We start from the raw sequence: 16,623 nt of genomic DNA on the forward strand, positions 1-16,623 counted from the left end.
ACCTCATCATCATCGTCCGATTCATCACCCCTTTCACTGTGTACATCCCCCTCCTCACAGATTATTAATTCGTCCCCACTGGAATCCATCATCTCAGATCCCCGTGTACTTTCTGGAGGCAATTGCTGCTGGTGAATGTCTCCATGGAGGAATTGATTATAATTCATTTTAATGAACATCATCTTCTCCACATTTTCTGGAAGTAGCCTCGTACGCCGATTGCTGACAAGGTGAGCAGCGGCACTAAACACTCTTTCGGAGTACACACTGGAGGGAGGGCAACTTAGGTAGAATAAAGCCAGTTTGTGCAAATTGCCTCTTTTCCCTGCCAGTATACGTACGGACTGTCTGACGTGCCTACTTGGATGCGGTCACTCATATAATCCTCCACCATTCTTTCAATGGTGAGAGAATCATATGCAGTGACAGTAGACGACATGTCAGTAATCGTTGGCAGGTCCTTCAGTCCGGACCAGATGTCAGCATCAGCAGTCGCTCCAGACTGCCCTGCATCACCGCCAGCGGGTGGGTTCGGAATTCGTAGCCTTTTCCTCGCACCCCCAGTTGCGGGAGAATGTGAAGGAGGAGATGTTGACAGGTCGCGTTCCGCTTGACTTGACAATTTTCTCACCAGCAGTTCTTTGAACCCCTGCAGACTTGTGTCTGCCGGAAAGAGAGATCCAACGTAGGTTTTAAATCTAGGATCGAGCACGGTGGCCAAAATGTAGTGCTCTGATTTCAACAGATTGACCACACGTGAATCCTGGTTAAGCGAATGAAGGGCTCCATCCACAAGTCCCACATGCCTAGCGGAATCGCTCTGTTTTAGCTCCTCCTTCAATGCCTCCAGCTTCTTCTGCAAAAGCCTGATGAGGGGAATGACCTGACTCAGGCTGGCAGTGTCTGAAGTGACTTCACGTGTGACAAGTTCAAAGGGCAGCAGAACCTTGCACAACGTTGAAATCATTCTCCACTGCGCTTGAGACAGGTGCATTCCACCTCCTTTGCCTATATCGTGGGCAGATGTATAGGCTTGAATGGCCTTTTGCTGCTCCTCCATCCTCTGAAGCAAATAGAGGGTTGAATTCCACCTCGTTACCACCTCTTGCTTCAGATGATGGCAGGGCAGGTTCAGGTTTTTTTGGTGGTGCTCCAGTCTTCTGTACGCGGTGCCTGCACGCCGAAAGTGGCCCGCAATTCTTCTGGCCACCGACAGCATCTCTTGCACGCCCCTGTCGTTTTTTAAATAATTCTGCACCACCAAATTCAAGGTATGTGCAAAACATGGGACGTGCTGGAATTTGCCCAGATGTAATGCACGCACAATATTGCTGGCGTTGTCCGATGCCACAAATCCCCAGGAGAGTCCAATTGGGGTAAGCCATTCTGCGATGATCTTCCTCAGTTGCCGTAAGAGGTTTTCAGCTGTGTGCGTATTCTGGAAAGCGGTGATACAAAGCGTAGCCTGCCTAGGAACGAGTTGGCGTTTGCGAGATGCTGCTACTGGTGCCGCCGCTGCTGTTCTTGCAGCAGGAGGCAATACATCTACCCAGTGGGCTGTCACAGTCATGTAGTCCTGAGTCTGCCCTGCTCCACTTGTCCACATGTCCGTGGTTAAGTGGACATTGGGTACAACTGCATTTTTTAGGACACTGGTGAGTCTTTTTCTGACGTCTGTGTACATTCTCGGTATCACCTGCCTAGAGAAGTGGAACCTAGATGGTATTTGGTAACGGGGGCACACTACCTCAAGAAATTGTCTAGTTCCCTGTGAACTAACGGCGGATACCGGACGCACGTCTAACACCAACATAGTTGTCAAGGCCTCAGTTATCCGCTTTGCAACAGGATGACTGCTGTGATATTTCATCTTCCTCGCAAAGGACTGTTGGACAGTCAATTGCTTACTGGAAGTAGTACAAGTGGTCTTCCAACTTCCCCTCTGGGATGACGATCGACTCCCCGCAGCAACAACAGCAGCACCAGTAGCAGTAGGCATTACACTCAAGGATGCATCGGAGGAATCCCAGGCAGGAGAGGACTCGTCAGACTTGCCAGTGACATGGCCTGCAGGACTATTGGCTTTCCTGGGTAAGGAGGAAATTGACACTGAGGGAGTTGGTGGTGTGGTTTGCGCGAGCTTGGTTACAAGAGGAAGGTATTTACTGGTCAGTGGACTGCTTCCGCTGTCGCCCAAAGTTTTTGAACTTGTCACTGACTTATTATGAATGCGCTGCAGGTGACGTATAAGGGAGGATGTTCCGAGGTGGTTAACGTCCTTACCCCTACTTATTACAGCTTGACAAAGGCAACACACGGCTTGACACCTGTTGTCAGCATTTCTGTTGAAATACTTCCACACTGAAGAGCTGATTTTTTTGGTATTTTCACCAGGCATGTCAATGGCCATATTCCACCCACGGACAACAGGTGTCTCCCCGGGTGCCTGACTTAAACAAACCACCTCACCATCAGAATCCTCCTTGTCAATTTCCTCCCCAGCTCCAGCAACACCCATATCCTCATCCTGGTGTACTTCAACACTGACATCTTCAATTTCACTATCAGGAACTGGACTGCGGGTGCTCCTTTCAACACTTGCAGGGGGCGTGCAAATGGTGGAAGGCGCAAGCTCTTCCCGTCCAGTGTTGGGAAGGTCAGGCATCGCAACCGACACAATTGGACTCTCCTTTGGGATTTGTGATTTCGAAGAACGCACAGTTCTTTGCTGTGCTTTTGCCGCAAGTCTTTTCTTTTTTTCTAGCGAGAGGATGAGTGCTTCCATCCTCATGTGAAACTGAACCACTAGCCATGAACATAGGCCAGGGCCTCAGCCGTTCCTTGCCACTCCGTGTCGTAAATGGCATATTGGCAAGTTTACGCTTCTCCTCAGACTCTTTTAATTTTGATTTTTGGGTAATTTTTTTACTGATCTTTTGTGTTTTGGATTTTACATGCTCTGTACTATGACATTGGGCATCGGCCTTGGCAGACGACGTTGATGGCATTTCATCATCTCGGCCATGACTAGTGGCAGCAGCTTCAGTACGAGGTGGAAGTGGATCTTGATCTTTCCCTATTTTTTTAACCTCCACATTTTTGTTCTCCATATTTTGCGCACAACTAAAAGCCACCACAGGTATACAATGTAGATGGATGGATAGTATACTATTATTACTTATACTTATGGACGACGAGTGACGACACAGAGGTAGGTACAGCCGTGGCCTACCGTACTGCTGCTTATATATATATATAATATACTGTATAACGGACCTGGTGGACACTGTCAGCAGACTGCTAAACTAGTATGAAGAAAGAAAAAAAAAACACCACAGGTATACAATGTAGATGGATGGATAGTATAGTATTACTTATGGACGACGAGTGACGACACAGAGGTAGGTACAGCCGTGGCCTACCGTACTGCTGCTTATATATATATATATATAATATACTGTATAATGGACCTGGTGGACACTGTCAGCAGACTGCTAAACTAGTATGAAGAAAGAAAAAAAAAAACACCACAGGTATACAATGTAGATGGATGGATAGTATAGTATTACTTATGGACGACGAGTGACGACACAGAGGTAGGTACAGCCGTGGCCTACTGTACTGCTGCTTATATATATATATAATATACTGTATAATGGACCTGGTGGACACTGTCAGCAGACTGCTAAACTAGTATGAAGAAAGAAAAAAAAAAACACCACAGGTATACAATGTAGATGGATGGATAGTATAGTATTACTTATGGACGACGAGTGACGACACAGAGGTAGGTACAGCCGTGGCCTACCGTACTGCTGCTTATATATATATATATATATATATATATATATATAATATACTGTATAACGGACCTGGTGGACACTGTCAGCAGACTGCTAAACTAGTATGAAGAAAGAAAAAAAAAAACACCACAGGTATACAATGTAGATGGATGGATAGTATAGTATTACTTATGAACGACGAGTGACGACACAGAGGTAGGTACAGCCGTGGCCTACCGTACTGCTGCTTATGTATATATAATATACTGTATAACGGACCTGGTGGACACTGTCAGCAGACTGCTAAACTAGTATGAAGAAAGAAAAAAAAAACACCACAGGTATACAATGTAGATGGATGAATAGTATAGTATTACTTATACTTATGGACGACGAGTGCACTGACGACACAGAGGTAGGTACAGCCGTGGCCTACCGTACTGCTGCTTATATATATATAATATACTGTATAACGGACCTGGTGGACACTGTCAGCAGACTGCTAAACAAACTAGCATGAAGAAAGAAAAAAAAAACACAGTGTTTTTCAGGCAGACAAACGTATACTGGACTGGTGGTCACTGTCAGCAAAACTGTGCACTGTACTCCTGCTATAACTGCTCCCCAGTCCCCACAATTAGGCAGTGTGAGCAGAGCAGTGCACTCAGCACAGATATATCATGCAGCAGTGCAGCACACTGAGTGAGCACAGCCACAGATATGGTGGAGCGTTTTTTTCAGGCAGAGAAACAAAGGATTAAAATCACTGGTGGTATAATCAAAACCCTGCACTGTACTCCCTAACAGCTGCTCCCCGTCCCCAATCCTCCCCACAATTATAACAATGTCACTCTTAGACTAAGTCTTTTCTATTACGGAGAGGACGCCAGCCACGTCCTCTCCCTATCAATCTCAATGCACGTGTGAAAATGGCGGCGACGCGCGGCTCCTTATATAGAATCCGAGTCTCGCGAGAATCCGACAGCGGGATGATGACGTTCGGGCGCGCTCTGGTTAACCGAGCAAGGCGGGAGGATCCGAGTCGCTCGGACCCGTGTAAAAAAAAAGGTGAAGTTCGGGCGGGTTCGGATTCCGAGGAACCGAACCCGCTCATCACAAGTTCAAACACATTTGCTAAGTTCTACAAGTTTGATACCCTGGCTGAGGAGGACCTTGCCTTTGCTCATTCGGTGCTGCAGAGTCATCCGCACTCTTCCGCCCGTTTGGGAGCTTTGGTATAATCCCCATGGTCCTTACGGAGTTCCCAGCATCCACTGGGACGTCAGAGAAAATAAGAATTTACTCACCGGTAATTCTATTTCTAGTAGTCCGTAGTGGATGCTGGGCGCCCGTCCCAAGTGCGGACTCTCTGCAATACATGTATATAGTTATTGCTTAACTAAAGGGTTATTGTTATGAGCCATCCGTTAAATGAGGCTCAGTTGTTGTTCATACTGTTAACTGGGTATGGTTATCACAAGTTGTACAGTGTGATTGGTGTGGCTGGTATGAGTCTTACCCTGGATTCCAAATCCTTTCCTTGTTGTGTCAGCTCTTCCGGGCACAGTTTCCCTAACTGAGGTCTGGAGGAGGGGCATAGAGGGAGGAGCCAGTGCACACCAGATAGTACCTAATCTTTCTTTTAGAGGGCCCAGTCTCCTGCGGAGCCCATCTATACCCCATGGTCCTTACAGAGTTCCCAGCATCCACTACGGACTACGAGAAATAGAATTACCGGTGAGTAAATTCTTATTTTAATAGTAAGCTTATTATTACTGTATTCCATAGGCTCCTGTTTTTGGCGGTGGGTTGATATGATTTTATCCAACTTTATCATTCCTTTTTAAAAGAAACAGGAGTTCTACCCCATCAAGTTTTTCTGTTCCTGATTCAGATCCTAATATATACAGTACTGTAGCATGTTAAAGATCTTGCATTGCAAAACTTTTACAGACCGGTTGCTAATACTAATTAATATACAAAATCCCAACAATCTCCACTAGTAAAGTGGCAGATGCCAGATTTATTTTCTCAAGATCACTCGAGATTTGGCAGAGGGACTAAGCAAATATTATTTCAATCCATAAGCTAAACATAGGTAGCCAGTTGGCCATTGTCCTTGTACAAGGGAGTTTTCCATCCTCACACAGCACCTTGCCCATCACACGCCCCAACATTGTCACTGCTCGTGGTGCTGCAGCGTCTGCCGGAACGTCCTTTATTATGATTAGCCACGGACCCTGTTTGCTGGAACATTTCCACCCAAGACAGGATAGTTTAGTTTGGTGGTGCAGGTCTCGGGAAATTGTGCTGGAACCCAGTTGTTACGGATGCCAGGGAAGGTCCACCATTCCATCCTGTCCTGTAACTTTGGAAATATATTATATTATATTCTACACACCATGCAGATTCCTGGATGGCATACCAGCTGTCACTCAAGTCTACTGTAACACATAAGATACACATACAAGTTTCAGTTAAAAAAAAATTTAAACACCCTGTACAGTATAAAGCCTCTCATGGATGATTGAAGAATATGGGTAATGTGCTAAATGATTTGTGGTTTTCATGGAACTTTGCAATTTTATTGAAGTCATATGCAGTATGTTACAATGTAAACTAGATCCTCCTAGCATTAACACTAAAGATTATACTCCACTTAGAAGGATATCATAGAAGGTGTTAAGGATACAGATGTGTCCAGGGATCTTGTGATACATGGCATCTTGAGGCGAGCTGTATGAAGACACATCTGTATGCTTACTGTTGTGAACTTTGTCTTAAAAATGTAATGTAATGGACTCTGATCACCTCTTTGACCATTGTGTAAATACAAGTGCCTGTATAGTAGCCTGTTGATATATCATCCGTATTGCTCAGTGTGCACTCATGATTGTGCGCTGACGGTGTTGTGCAGGTGAGTGCGGTGGTATATTGTGCAGTCGTACCCCAGATTGTGCACCGCGTGATGTATTGGTCCTTGGGTCGGCTGGGGCACACATCATCCTGATATATACTCAGCCTAGGAGATAGATGTATTGAATAACAGACTTTCATTGTCGGGACAGACAGAGGAGTGTAGCTGCGCATCTTAGACCCAGGTCAGCTGGAAAACGTCTGTTTGCAGTTGTTCGCAAGCAGTATGAACTGTTACTACCTATAGCAACTTAGGAGTAAGACATTGTAGCAGAACGTAAGATGCCCTTAAAAGCTTTTACTGTATACCTGAACAAAAGTTGGACATTCAAGCAAGCATTCTACCTTGCGGTGACTATAATTTCATGGCTCGAAAGTGCTTTCCTGCAACGTCCACTAAATGCATAGCTTATTCTTTTTCTAGCTACCTCCTGTGCTCTTCGTCCACGCATTTATGTCATCAGGCATAATTGTTAAAACTCTGTATTAAGCATTGGTGCTATGTGCTGGGTACTGTTATTATCTGTTTATATATTTATATTAAGTGTTTTGTGCTATAAATAAATCTGAATTTTAGAGGTGGGAAAAAGAAGGCAAAAAAAATATTTCTTTCCAAAAACATTGGATCTTTGTTCCCAATTAAAATTAGATATTATATAGCAGTATACATTACAGGTGTCTTTGGATAGCAATATTTTTTTGCTTCTTTTTTTTTTTTTTTTTTTACTTCTAAAATATTTCTGATTCACATAGAGTCATTATTTGAAATCTTTATTTTTTTAGTGTGGTGCCTGTTGGGCTTTCAGCATAGTTGGGTCGGTAGAGTCGGTTTATGCCATCAATGGACATCCACTTGAGGACCTCAGTGTACAGCAGGTCATTGACTGTTCCTACCTGGATAGGGGCTGTAATGGTGGATCGACCTCTAGCGCTCTGAAATGGTTATATCAGGTGATTCTATCTTTCCATTTTCCGTGCATAATCTAACTCCTCTCATAATTGCTTCACATTTATTTTTATTTTCTTTTTTTCATGAATTCTCTTCTTTTCATGTGATCTTAAAGGCTGCTTTTATTCTTGTTTTTATTTTCAGTCCTAAGTTTACAACCTTTTAACAAGCTCAAGAAATAAAGAGGCTTTCACCTAGGAATTATGGTGCATTTGTCTATATACTTGTGCTGACTTTTAAGCATGATCCTAATTTATGTATCTAATGTTGTTTTTGTTTTGAAGTCTCAAACAAAACTGGTGAGGTCATCTGAGTACTCATATAAAGCAAAAACTGGACTCTGCCACTATTTTCCCAGGACTGAATTTGGGGTTTCTATAAAAAGATATGATGCTTATGACTTCAGGTAAACTATTTTTCATTTACATAGGGAACCTCTTGGCATATAAATCATCCTGGCTCATTCTATGCTCTGGATACTAGATACTTTAGCACTAAATATCATGCAGACATGTTAACTAGATCCACTGCATTTTGGATGCCTAAGATTGCAGTTAAGCTGGGTACACATAGTGTGATTTCTTTGCACTATATCGCACACTGGTGCCTAGCGATCGCCTCTGAGAAAGAGGCGGTCGCTGGACGGGAGGGGGCTGAATGGCGTGGCCGGACCAATGGGGGGGCGGGCCGCGGTGGCTGCGTGACGTCACACGCAGCCGCTGCGGGCCGGGGAGTGATGAGTAGCTCCCGGCCAGCACGCTAAAGCTGCGCTGGTCGGGAGCTACACTTGAAGTGCAAGTGCATCGCCGCTGTGCGATGCCTTTGCACTTCTGCGGGGGGGCCGGCACTGACATGCGGAGCGGACTAGCCCTGTGCTGGGCGTCCCCCCGCATGTCAGTGTGAATGATCGTAGCTGTGCTAAATTTAGCACAGCTACGATCAACTCGGAATGACCGCCACTATCTGGCTAGAGTGCTATATAGTGCACTATATCGCACAATGTGTACGCACTATGGGGCTAATTCTGAGTTGATCGCAGCAGCAAATTTGTTAGCAGTTGGGCTAAACCATGTGCACTGCAGGGGGGGCAGATATAACATGTGTAGAGAGAGTTAGATTTGGGTGGGGTGTATTCAAACTGAAATCGAAATTGCAGTGTAAAGATAAAGCAGCCAGTATTTACCCTGCACAGAAACAAAATAACCCACCCAAATCTAACTGTCTCTGCAAATGTTATATCTGTTCCCCCCTGCAGTGCACATGGCTTTGCCCAATTGCTAACAAACTTGCTGCTGCGATCAACTCAGAATTACCCCCTATATTGTATGCGATATAGTGCGGTGCGCGCTCCCACAGGTCATTTCCGATGTTCTGTGTCGGATGAACATGCAGCTCAATTTTAGCTAGATAGCACACTATCTAGTGCATATTGTACCATGTGTATGTAATGTACGATATTGTATCCAATTTGTGTCATCACAATAAAGTGAGAAGTCATATCTTATGCTATATCCTATGGGGGTACACACGGGATAATTTTTACCCGTTTTCTAAGCGATCTGATTAGTGTGTACTCCCCATTATGCTAAATCTATTGTGCTAAATCTTACTGTGTGTATGCACTATTTCGTTTGTTCGGGAGCTCAGAGGATTTCAAGGGAAGTAGTGTAGGATTTCTTAACATAGCTGAAAGCACACGGTAAGATTCTAGCTATCAGTTCAGGGTGAACAAAGAAATTGCAGCGTCACTTCATGACCTTTAGGGCACTGGTTCTTGTTAAACTTACGGTATTAATTCTCATGGTTATAGTTCAGCCCACAAAATTGATATTTCTCATTTGTAATATGTGGCAGGTACACTGTAAACCACAAGAGTGCCTTAGTCTAAGAAGCAGTGAAAACTGTGGAGAAGTTGTCCATGGCAACCAATCAGCATTGAAGTAACATTTAGAATTTGCATACTACAAAATTATACAGAGAGGCTGATTGGTTGCCATGGGCAACTTCTCCACTGGCTCACTTCTCCATACTTTTCATTGCTTCATGAATAGACCCCCTAATTCTGTTTCACCAATGGTGCCAGTTGTCATATACAGTACATATAACACATTGGTTATTTAGAGTTTTAGCTATTTATGGTAAAATGTATGTACTGTACAAAGAGAAATGTATCCACATTAATTTATAATTATAAGGTACTTATGGTGTAAGCTTTAATTAAACTATGATTGGTGAATGGCACAGCGTATTTGTATTCAGATGGAGATAATAACCTTGATTTATCATGAAAACACCAGAACTGATATGTTAGTTTAGCTCCAGTCAATGGATCCTTTCTCTGTGGAACTTTAATACTGTACACATCTAGTCTCTTGTGTTAGTTTTCAGCTTTTCCTATTTTAAAATCACAAGTCACATTAGCAACAAGCAGGGAACAGAACATTACATTGCAAGGACCCATAGCAAAATTTGTGAGGGAGCCCAGTGATGACATTCTGGCCTCCTTAGGATGTGGGGTGGTGGTGTTAGGATTAGGGGTAGGGTGAAAATACTTACCTGTATCTGTTGGAATTGAGTAGGAGCATAGGAATCTGGAGTGTAATGTGTGGTGTCTATTCCCTGCTGTGGCAGAATTCAATAATAAAGAAACATAACACACGCACGCACAGTCATATTATAAAGCTTAGCGTGGCCTGTATGCTTTCAGTGACTGCATTGTTGATGCCCATGTCTTTCTGTTTTCTAATAGGCTGCAAGCCAGTGGTGCAAGTAGAACGCCAAAAAATGGGTGTGGCCAAATGCCACATGGGGCTTGGCAAATGAAAATGGGGGCGTGATACACATATGGAGGGAGGGGCAGATACACATATGACCCCAACAGTGCCAGATACACGTTGCCCCACAGTGCCAGATATACATTGCCCCACAGTGCCAGATATACATTGCTCCACAGTGCCAGATATACATTGCCCCACAGTGCCAGTTCTACATTGCCCCACAGTGCCAGATACACATTGCCCCACAGTGCCAGATACACAAATGCCCCCACAGTGCCAGATACACATTGCCCCCACAGTGCCAGATGCACATTGCCTCACAGTGCCAGATATACATTGCCCCACAGTGCCAGATATACATTGCTCCACAGTGCCAGATATACATTGCCCCACAGTGCCAGTTATACATTGCCCCACAGTGCCAGATATACATTGCCCCACAGTGCCAGATACACAAATGCCCCCACAGTGGCAGATACACATTGCCCCCACAGTGCCAGATACACATTGCCCCCACAGTGCCAGATACACATTGCCTCACAGTGCCAGATACACATTGCCCTACAGTGCCAGATACACAAATGCCCCCACTGTGTCAGATATACATTGCCCCCCAGTGCCAGATACAGAAATGCACCCACAGTGTCAATTATGCCCCCAGTGCCAGATACAGAAATGCCCCCAGTGCCAGATACACATGTCCCCCCATTGCCAGATATGCCCCCAGTGCCAGATACACATGTCCCCCCCATTGCCAGATATGCCCCCAGTGCCAGGTATACATGCCCCCCCCAGTGCCAGATACACATATTCCAGCAGTGCCACATATGCCCCCAGTGCCAGATACACATGTCCCCCCTTTGCCAGATATGCCCCCAGTGCCAGATATGCCCCCAGTGCCAGATATGCCCCAGTGCCAGATATGCTCCCAGTGCCTGGTATACATGCCCCCAGTGCCAGGTATACATGAAGCTCCCCCCCCCCCCCCCCGCTGCTCACTGCTGCCGCTGCTGTCTTGTGTGTGTGTGTGTGTGTGTGTGTGTGTGTGTGTGTGTGTGTGTGGGGAGGAGAGCGCCGCCTGCGCCTCTCCTTCCCCTCAGTGTCCGGCGGGCGGCAGATGCGGATGGCTCAGTTCAATTCAGCGCCGATCCGTGAGCCAATCAAAGCTCGCGGTCCGGCAGCCTTGGCTTCCGGTCCACGAGCTCTGATTGGCTCATGAGCGGCGCTGAATTAAACGAAGACACTGAGGGGTAGGAGAGGCGCAGGCTGCGCTCTCCTCCCCTCACATCAGCGGCGGTGAGCAGCAGAGGGAAAGACGGGGAGCGGCAAGGTGCGGTGGCCCGTCGGTGTGGGTACGGCGTACCCACGGCTAAATTCTTAAGGGTACGCCGTACCCGCACACTTGCACCACTGCTGCAAGCAGTCAAGTTCTAGATATATTCCTTCTCGGTCTTCATATCGTTACATAATAATTTGTGTTTTTATACTTTTTAGTAGATTTACTTTTCTCTTGGACTAACACTAAGGTGAATAATAATTAATTTACAGACATCAAAAACAAAACACATAGTACAAAAGATTACAAGCATCAAAAACAAAGCGCACAGTACAAAAGATTACAAGCATCAAAAACAAAGCGCACAGTACAAAAGATTACAAGCATCAAAAACAAAGTGCACAGTACAAAAGATTAATACCGTAATACAGAAGTGAAAAAAGAAAACCTAGGGTGCACAATAAGCGTAATGCAGGATTGATGCAGACATTTTGGGTAGTAACTTCCATGGGTATATATATTTCACCCAAAAGAGGTACTGTACCAGGGGAGGCACGTTGGGTGCACTACGTAGGATAGCCCTGGGTGGAACAGGTCACATCTGGAAGAGATGACACAAAATGGGGTGATTGTAGCGAACTAATGCTATGAGTGGGTTCAAGCATAAATGTCCGCTCCATGTATATTTCATCCCAATGATTACATGTTCCCTGTACAGCGCTGTGTAGTATGATTGAAAATAGTATTCAAGTAAGTAAAAGAAAAGGGGATCCAATAGATGTGAGGGGATTTAATTATTACCAGTTATTTATATAACGCACACACATTCCGCAGCACTTTACAGAGAATGTTTGGTCATTCACTTCAGCCACTGCCCCAGTAGAGCTTACAATCTATGTTCCCTACAACATGTATGTGCACACACTTACTCAATAGGGTTCATTTTTGTTGGATGCCAGTAAACCTACCAGTATAGTTTTGGCTGTTGTGAAAATTTAACCCATGACCTCAGTGCTTTGAGGCAGTAATGCTGACCATCACCCTATCCGTGCTGCCCCAAAGAAAATAGTATTAGGACCAGAAATCAGTTACTACAATGCTGCCCACCTAACTGGAACAGTCACCCGGCAAGGTAACAATGGAGGAGAAAGACGCCACTATGTAGTAAACTGATGAATCTAGTGGCAGAAACCCAAACAATATTTCTCTAACGTCCTAAGTGGATGCTGGGGACTACGTAAGGACCATGGGAATAGCGGCTCCGCAGGAGACTGGGCACAAAAGTAAAAGCTTTAGGACTACCTGGTGTGCACTGGCTCCTCCCCCTATGACCCTCCTCCAAGCCTCAGTTAGATTTTTGTGCCCGAACGAGAAGGGTGCACACTAGGTGGCTCTCCTGAGCTGCTTAGTGAAAAGTTTAGTTTTAGGTTTTTTATTTTCAGTGAGACCTGCTGGCAACAGGCTCACTGCATCGAGGGACTTAGGGGAGAGAAGTGAACTCACCTGCGTGCAGGATGGATTGGCTTCTTAGGCTACTGGACACCATTAGCTCCAGAGGGAGTCGGAACACAGGTCTCACCCTGGGGTTCGTCCCGGAGGACATTAGCTCCAGAGGGACGATCACAGGCCCAGCCATGGATGGGTCCCAGAGCCGCGCCGCCGGCCCCCTTACAGAGCCAGGTCCGGAAAATCGGCGGCAGAAGACGTCCTGTCTTCAACAAGGTAGCGCACAGCACTGCAGCTGTGCGCCATTGCTCTCAGCACACTTCACACTCCGGTCACTGAGGGTGCAGGGCGCTGGGGGGGGGCGCCCTGAGACGCAATAAAACACCTTGGATGGCAAAAAATGCATCACATATAGCTCCTGGGCTATATGGATGAATTTAACCCCTGCCAGAATACATAGAAAAACGGGAGATAGGCTCCGCCCCCTTATCGGCGGCCTTATCTCCTCAGCACACTGGCGCCATTTTCCCTCACAGCTCCGTTGGAGGGATGCTCCCTGGCTCTCCCCTGCAGTCACTACACTACAGAAAGGGTTAAAAAAGAGAGGGGGGGCACTAATTACGCGCAGTATAAAAGATACAGCAGCTATAAGGGGAAAAACACTTATATAAGGTTATCCCTGTATATATATAGCGCTCTGGTGTGTGCTGGCAAACTCTCCCTCTGTCTCCCCAAAGGGCTAGTGGGGTCCTGTCCTCTATCAGAGCATTCCCTGTGTGTGTGCTGTATGTCGGTACGTTTGTGTCGACATGTATGAGGAGAAAAATGATGTGGAGTCGGAGCAGATTGCCTGTAATAGTGATGTCACCCCCTAGGGGGTCGACACCTGAGTGGATGAACTGTTGGAAGGAATTACGTAACAGTGTCAGCTCTGTATAAAAGACAGTGGTTGACATGAGACAGCCGGCTACTCAGCTTGTGCCTGTCCAGACGTCTCATAGGCCGTCAGGGGCTCTAAAGCGCCCGTTACCTCAGATGGCAGATATAGACGCCGACACGGATACTGACTCCAGTGTCGACGGTGAAGAGACAAATGTGACTTCCAGTAGGGCCACACGTTACATGATTGAGGCAATGAAAAATGTTTTACACATTTCTGATAATACGAGTACCACCAAAAAGGGGTATTATGTTCGGTGAGGAAAAACTACCTGTAGTTTTCCTGAATCTGAGAAATTAAATGAGGTGTGTGATGATGCGTGGTTTTCCCCCGATAACAACTGATAATTTCTAAAATGTTATTGGCATTATATCCTTTCCCGCCAGAGGTTAGGGTGCGTTGGGAAACACCCCCTAGGGTGGATAAAGCGCTCACACGCTTGTAAGAACAAGGGCTCTACCCTCTCCTGAGATGGCCGCCCTTAAGGATCCTGCTGATAGAAAGCAGGAGGGCATCCTAAAAGGTATTTACACACATACTGGTGTTATACTGCGACCAGCAATCGCCTCAGCCTGGATGTGCAGTGCTGGGTTGGCGTGGTCGGATTCCCTGACTGAAAATATTGATACCCTAGATAGGGACAGTATATTATTGCCTATAGAGCATTTAAAAGATGCATTTCTAGATATGCGTGATGCACAGCGGAATATTTGCCGACTGGCATCAAGTCTAAGTGCGTTGTCCATTTCTACCAGTAGAGGGTTATGGACACGACAGTGGTCAGGTGATGCGGATTCCAAACGGCATTTGGAAGTATTGCCTTATTAAGGGGAGGAGTTATTTGGGGTCGGTCTTTCAGACCTGGTGGCCACGGCAACAGCTGGGAAATCCACGTTTGTACCCCAGGTCGCCTCTCAACATGAGAAGACGCCGTATTATCAGGCGCAGTCTTTTCGTGGGCAAGCGGGCAAAAGGTTCCTCATTTCTGCCCCGTGACAGAGGGAGAGGAAAAAGGCTGCAGAAATCAGCCAGTTCCCAGGAACAGAAACCCTCTCCCGCCTCTGCCAAGCCCTCAGTGTGACGCTGGGGCTTTACAAGCAGAATCAGGCACGGTGGGGGCCCGTCTCAATGAATTTCAGCACGCAGTGGGCTCACTCGCAAGTAGACCCCTGGATCCTTCAGGTGATATCTCAGGGGTACAAATTGGAATTCGAGACGTCTCCCCCTCGCCGTTTCCTAAAGTCGGCTTTACCGATGTCTCCTTCTGACAGGGAGACAGTTTTGGAAGCCATTCACAAGCTGTATTCCCAGCAGGTGATAATCAAGGTACCCCTCCTGCAACAGGGAACGGGGTATTATTCCACACTGTTGTGGTACCGAAGCCGGACGGCTCGGTGAGACCGATTCTAAATCTAAAATCTTTGAACACTTACATACAGAGGTTCAAATTCAAGATTGAGTCACTCAGAGCAGTGATTGCGAACCTGGAAGAAGAGGACTACATGATGTCTCGGGACATCAAGGATGCTTACCTTCATGTCCAAATTTACCCTTCTCACCAAGGGTACCTCAGGTTTATGGTACAGAACTGTCACTATCAGTTTCAGACGCTGCCGTATGGATGGTCCACGGCACCCCGGGTCTTTACCAAGGTAATGGCCGAAATGATGATACTCCTTCGAAGGAAGGGAATTTTAGTTATCCCTTACTTGGACGATTCCCTGATAAGGGTAAGATCCAGGGAACAGTTGGAGGTCGGTGTAGCACTAACTCAGGTAGTGTTGCGGCAGCACTATTGAATTCTCAATATTCCAAAATCGCAGCTGATTCCGACGACTCGTCTTCTGTTCTTAGGGATGATCCTGGACACAGTTCAGAAAAAGGTGTTTCTCCCGGAGGAGAAAGTCAGGGAGTTATCCGAGCTAGTCGGGAACCTCCTATAACCGAGCCAAGTCTCAGTACATCAATGAGATGGTTCTGGGAAAAATGGTGGCTTCCTATGAAGCAATCCCATGCGGCAGATTCCACGCAAGAACTTTCCAGTGGGACCTGCTGGACAAATGGTCCGGGTCGCATCTTCAGATGCATCAGCGGATAACCCTGTCACCAAGCACAAGGGTGTCTCTCCTGTGGTGGTTGCAGAGTGCTCATCTTCTAGAGGGCCGCACATTCAGGACTGGGTCCTGGTGACCACGGATGCCAGTCTGCGAGGCTGGGGAGCAGTCACACAGGGAAGGAATTTCCAGAGCTTATGGTCAAGCCTGGAGACATCACTTCACATAAATATCCTGAAGCTAAGGGCCATTTACAATGCTCTAAGCTCAGCAAGACCTCTGCTTCAAGGTCACCCGGAGTTGATCCATTCGGACAACATCACGGCAGTCACCCACGTAAACAGACAGGGTGACACAAGAAGCAGAAGGGCAATGGCAGAAGCTGCAAGGATTCTTCGCTGGGCGGAAAATCATGTGATAGCACTGTCAGCAGTATTCATTCCGGGAGTGGACGACCTCCACCCGGGAGAGTGGGGACTTCAC

At 46.3% G+C, this 16,623-nt stretch overlaps 1 protein-coding gene across 3 annotated transcripts in view; it reads left to right on the forward strand.

The window, feature by feature from the left end:
• Positions 1–16,623, forward strand: part of CTSO (cathepsin O) — a 106,082-nt gene that overhangs the window by 69,209 nt on the left and 20,250 nt on the right. For all 3 annotated transcript variants that reach the window (XM_063920491.1, XM_063920492.1, XM_063920490.1), the window contains exons 4-5: positions 7,482–7,649; positions 7,932–8,053. In XM_063920491.1, the coding sequence (XP_063776561.1) occupies positions 7,482–7,649; positions 7,932–8,053 (290 nt within the window). The remainder of the gene's footprint in view (positions 1–7,481; positions 7,650–7,931; positions 8,054–16,623) is intronic.

This window comes from Pseudophryne corroboree, chromosome 1, assembly GCF_028390025.1.
Source record: "Pseudophryne corroboree isolate aPseCor3 chromosome 1, aPseCor3.hap2, whole genome shotgun sequence".
Lineage (NCBI taxonomy): Eukaryota > Metazoa > Chordata > Amphibia > Anura > Myobatrachidae > Pseudophryne > Pseudophryne corroboree.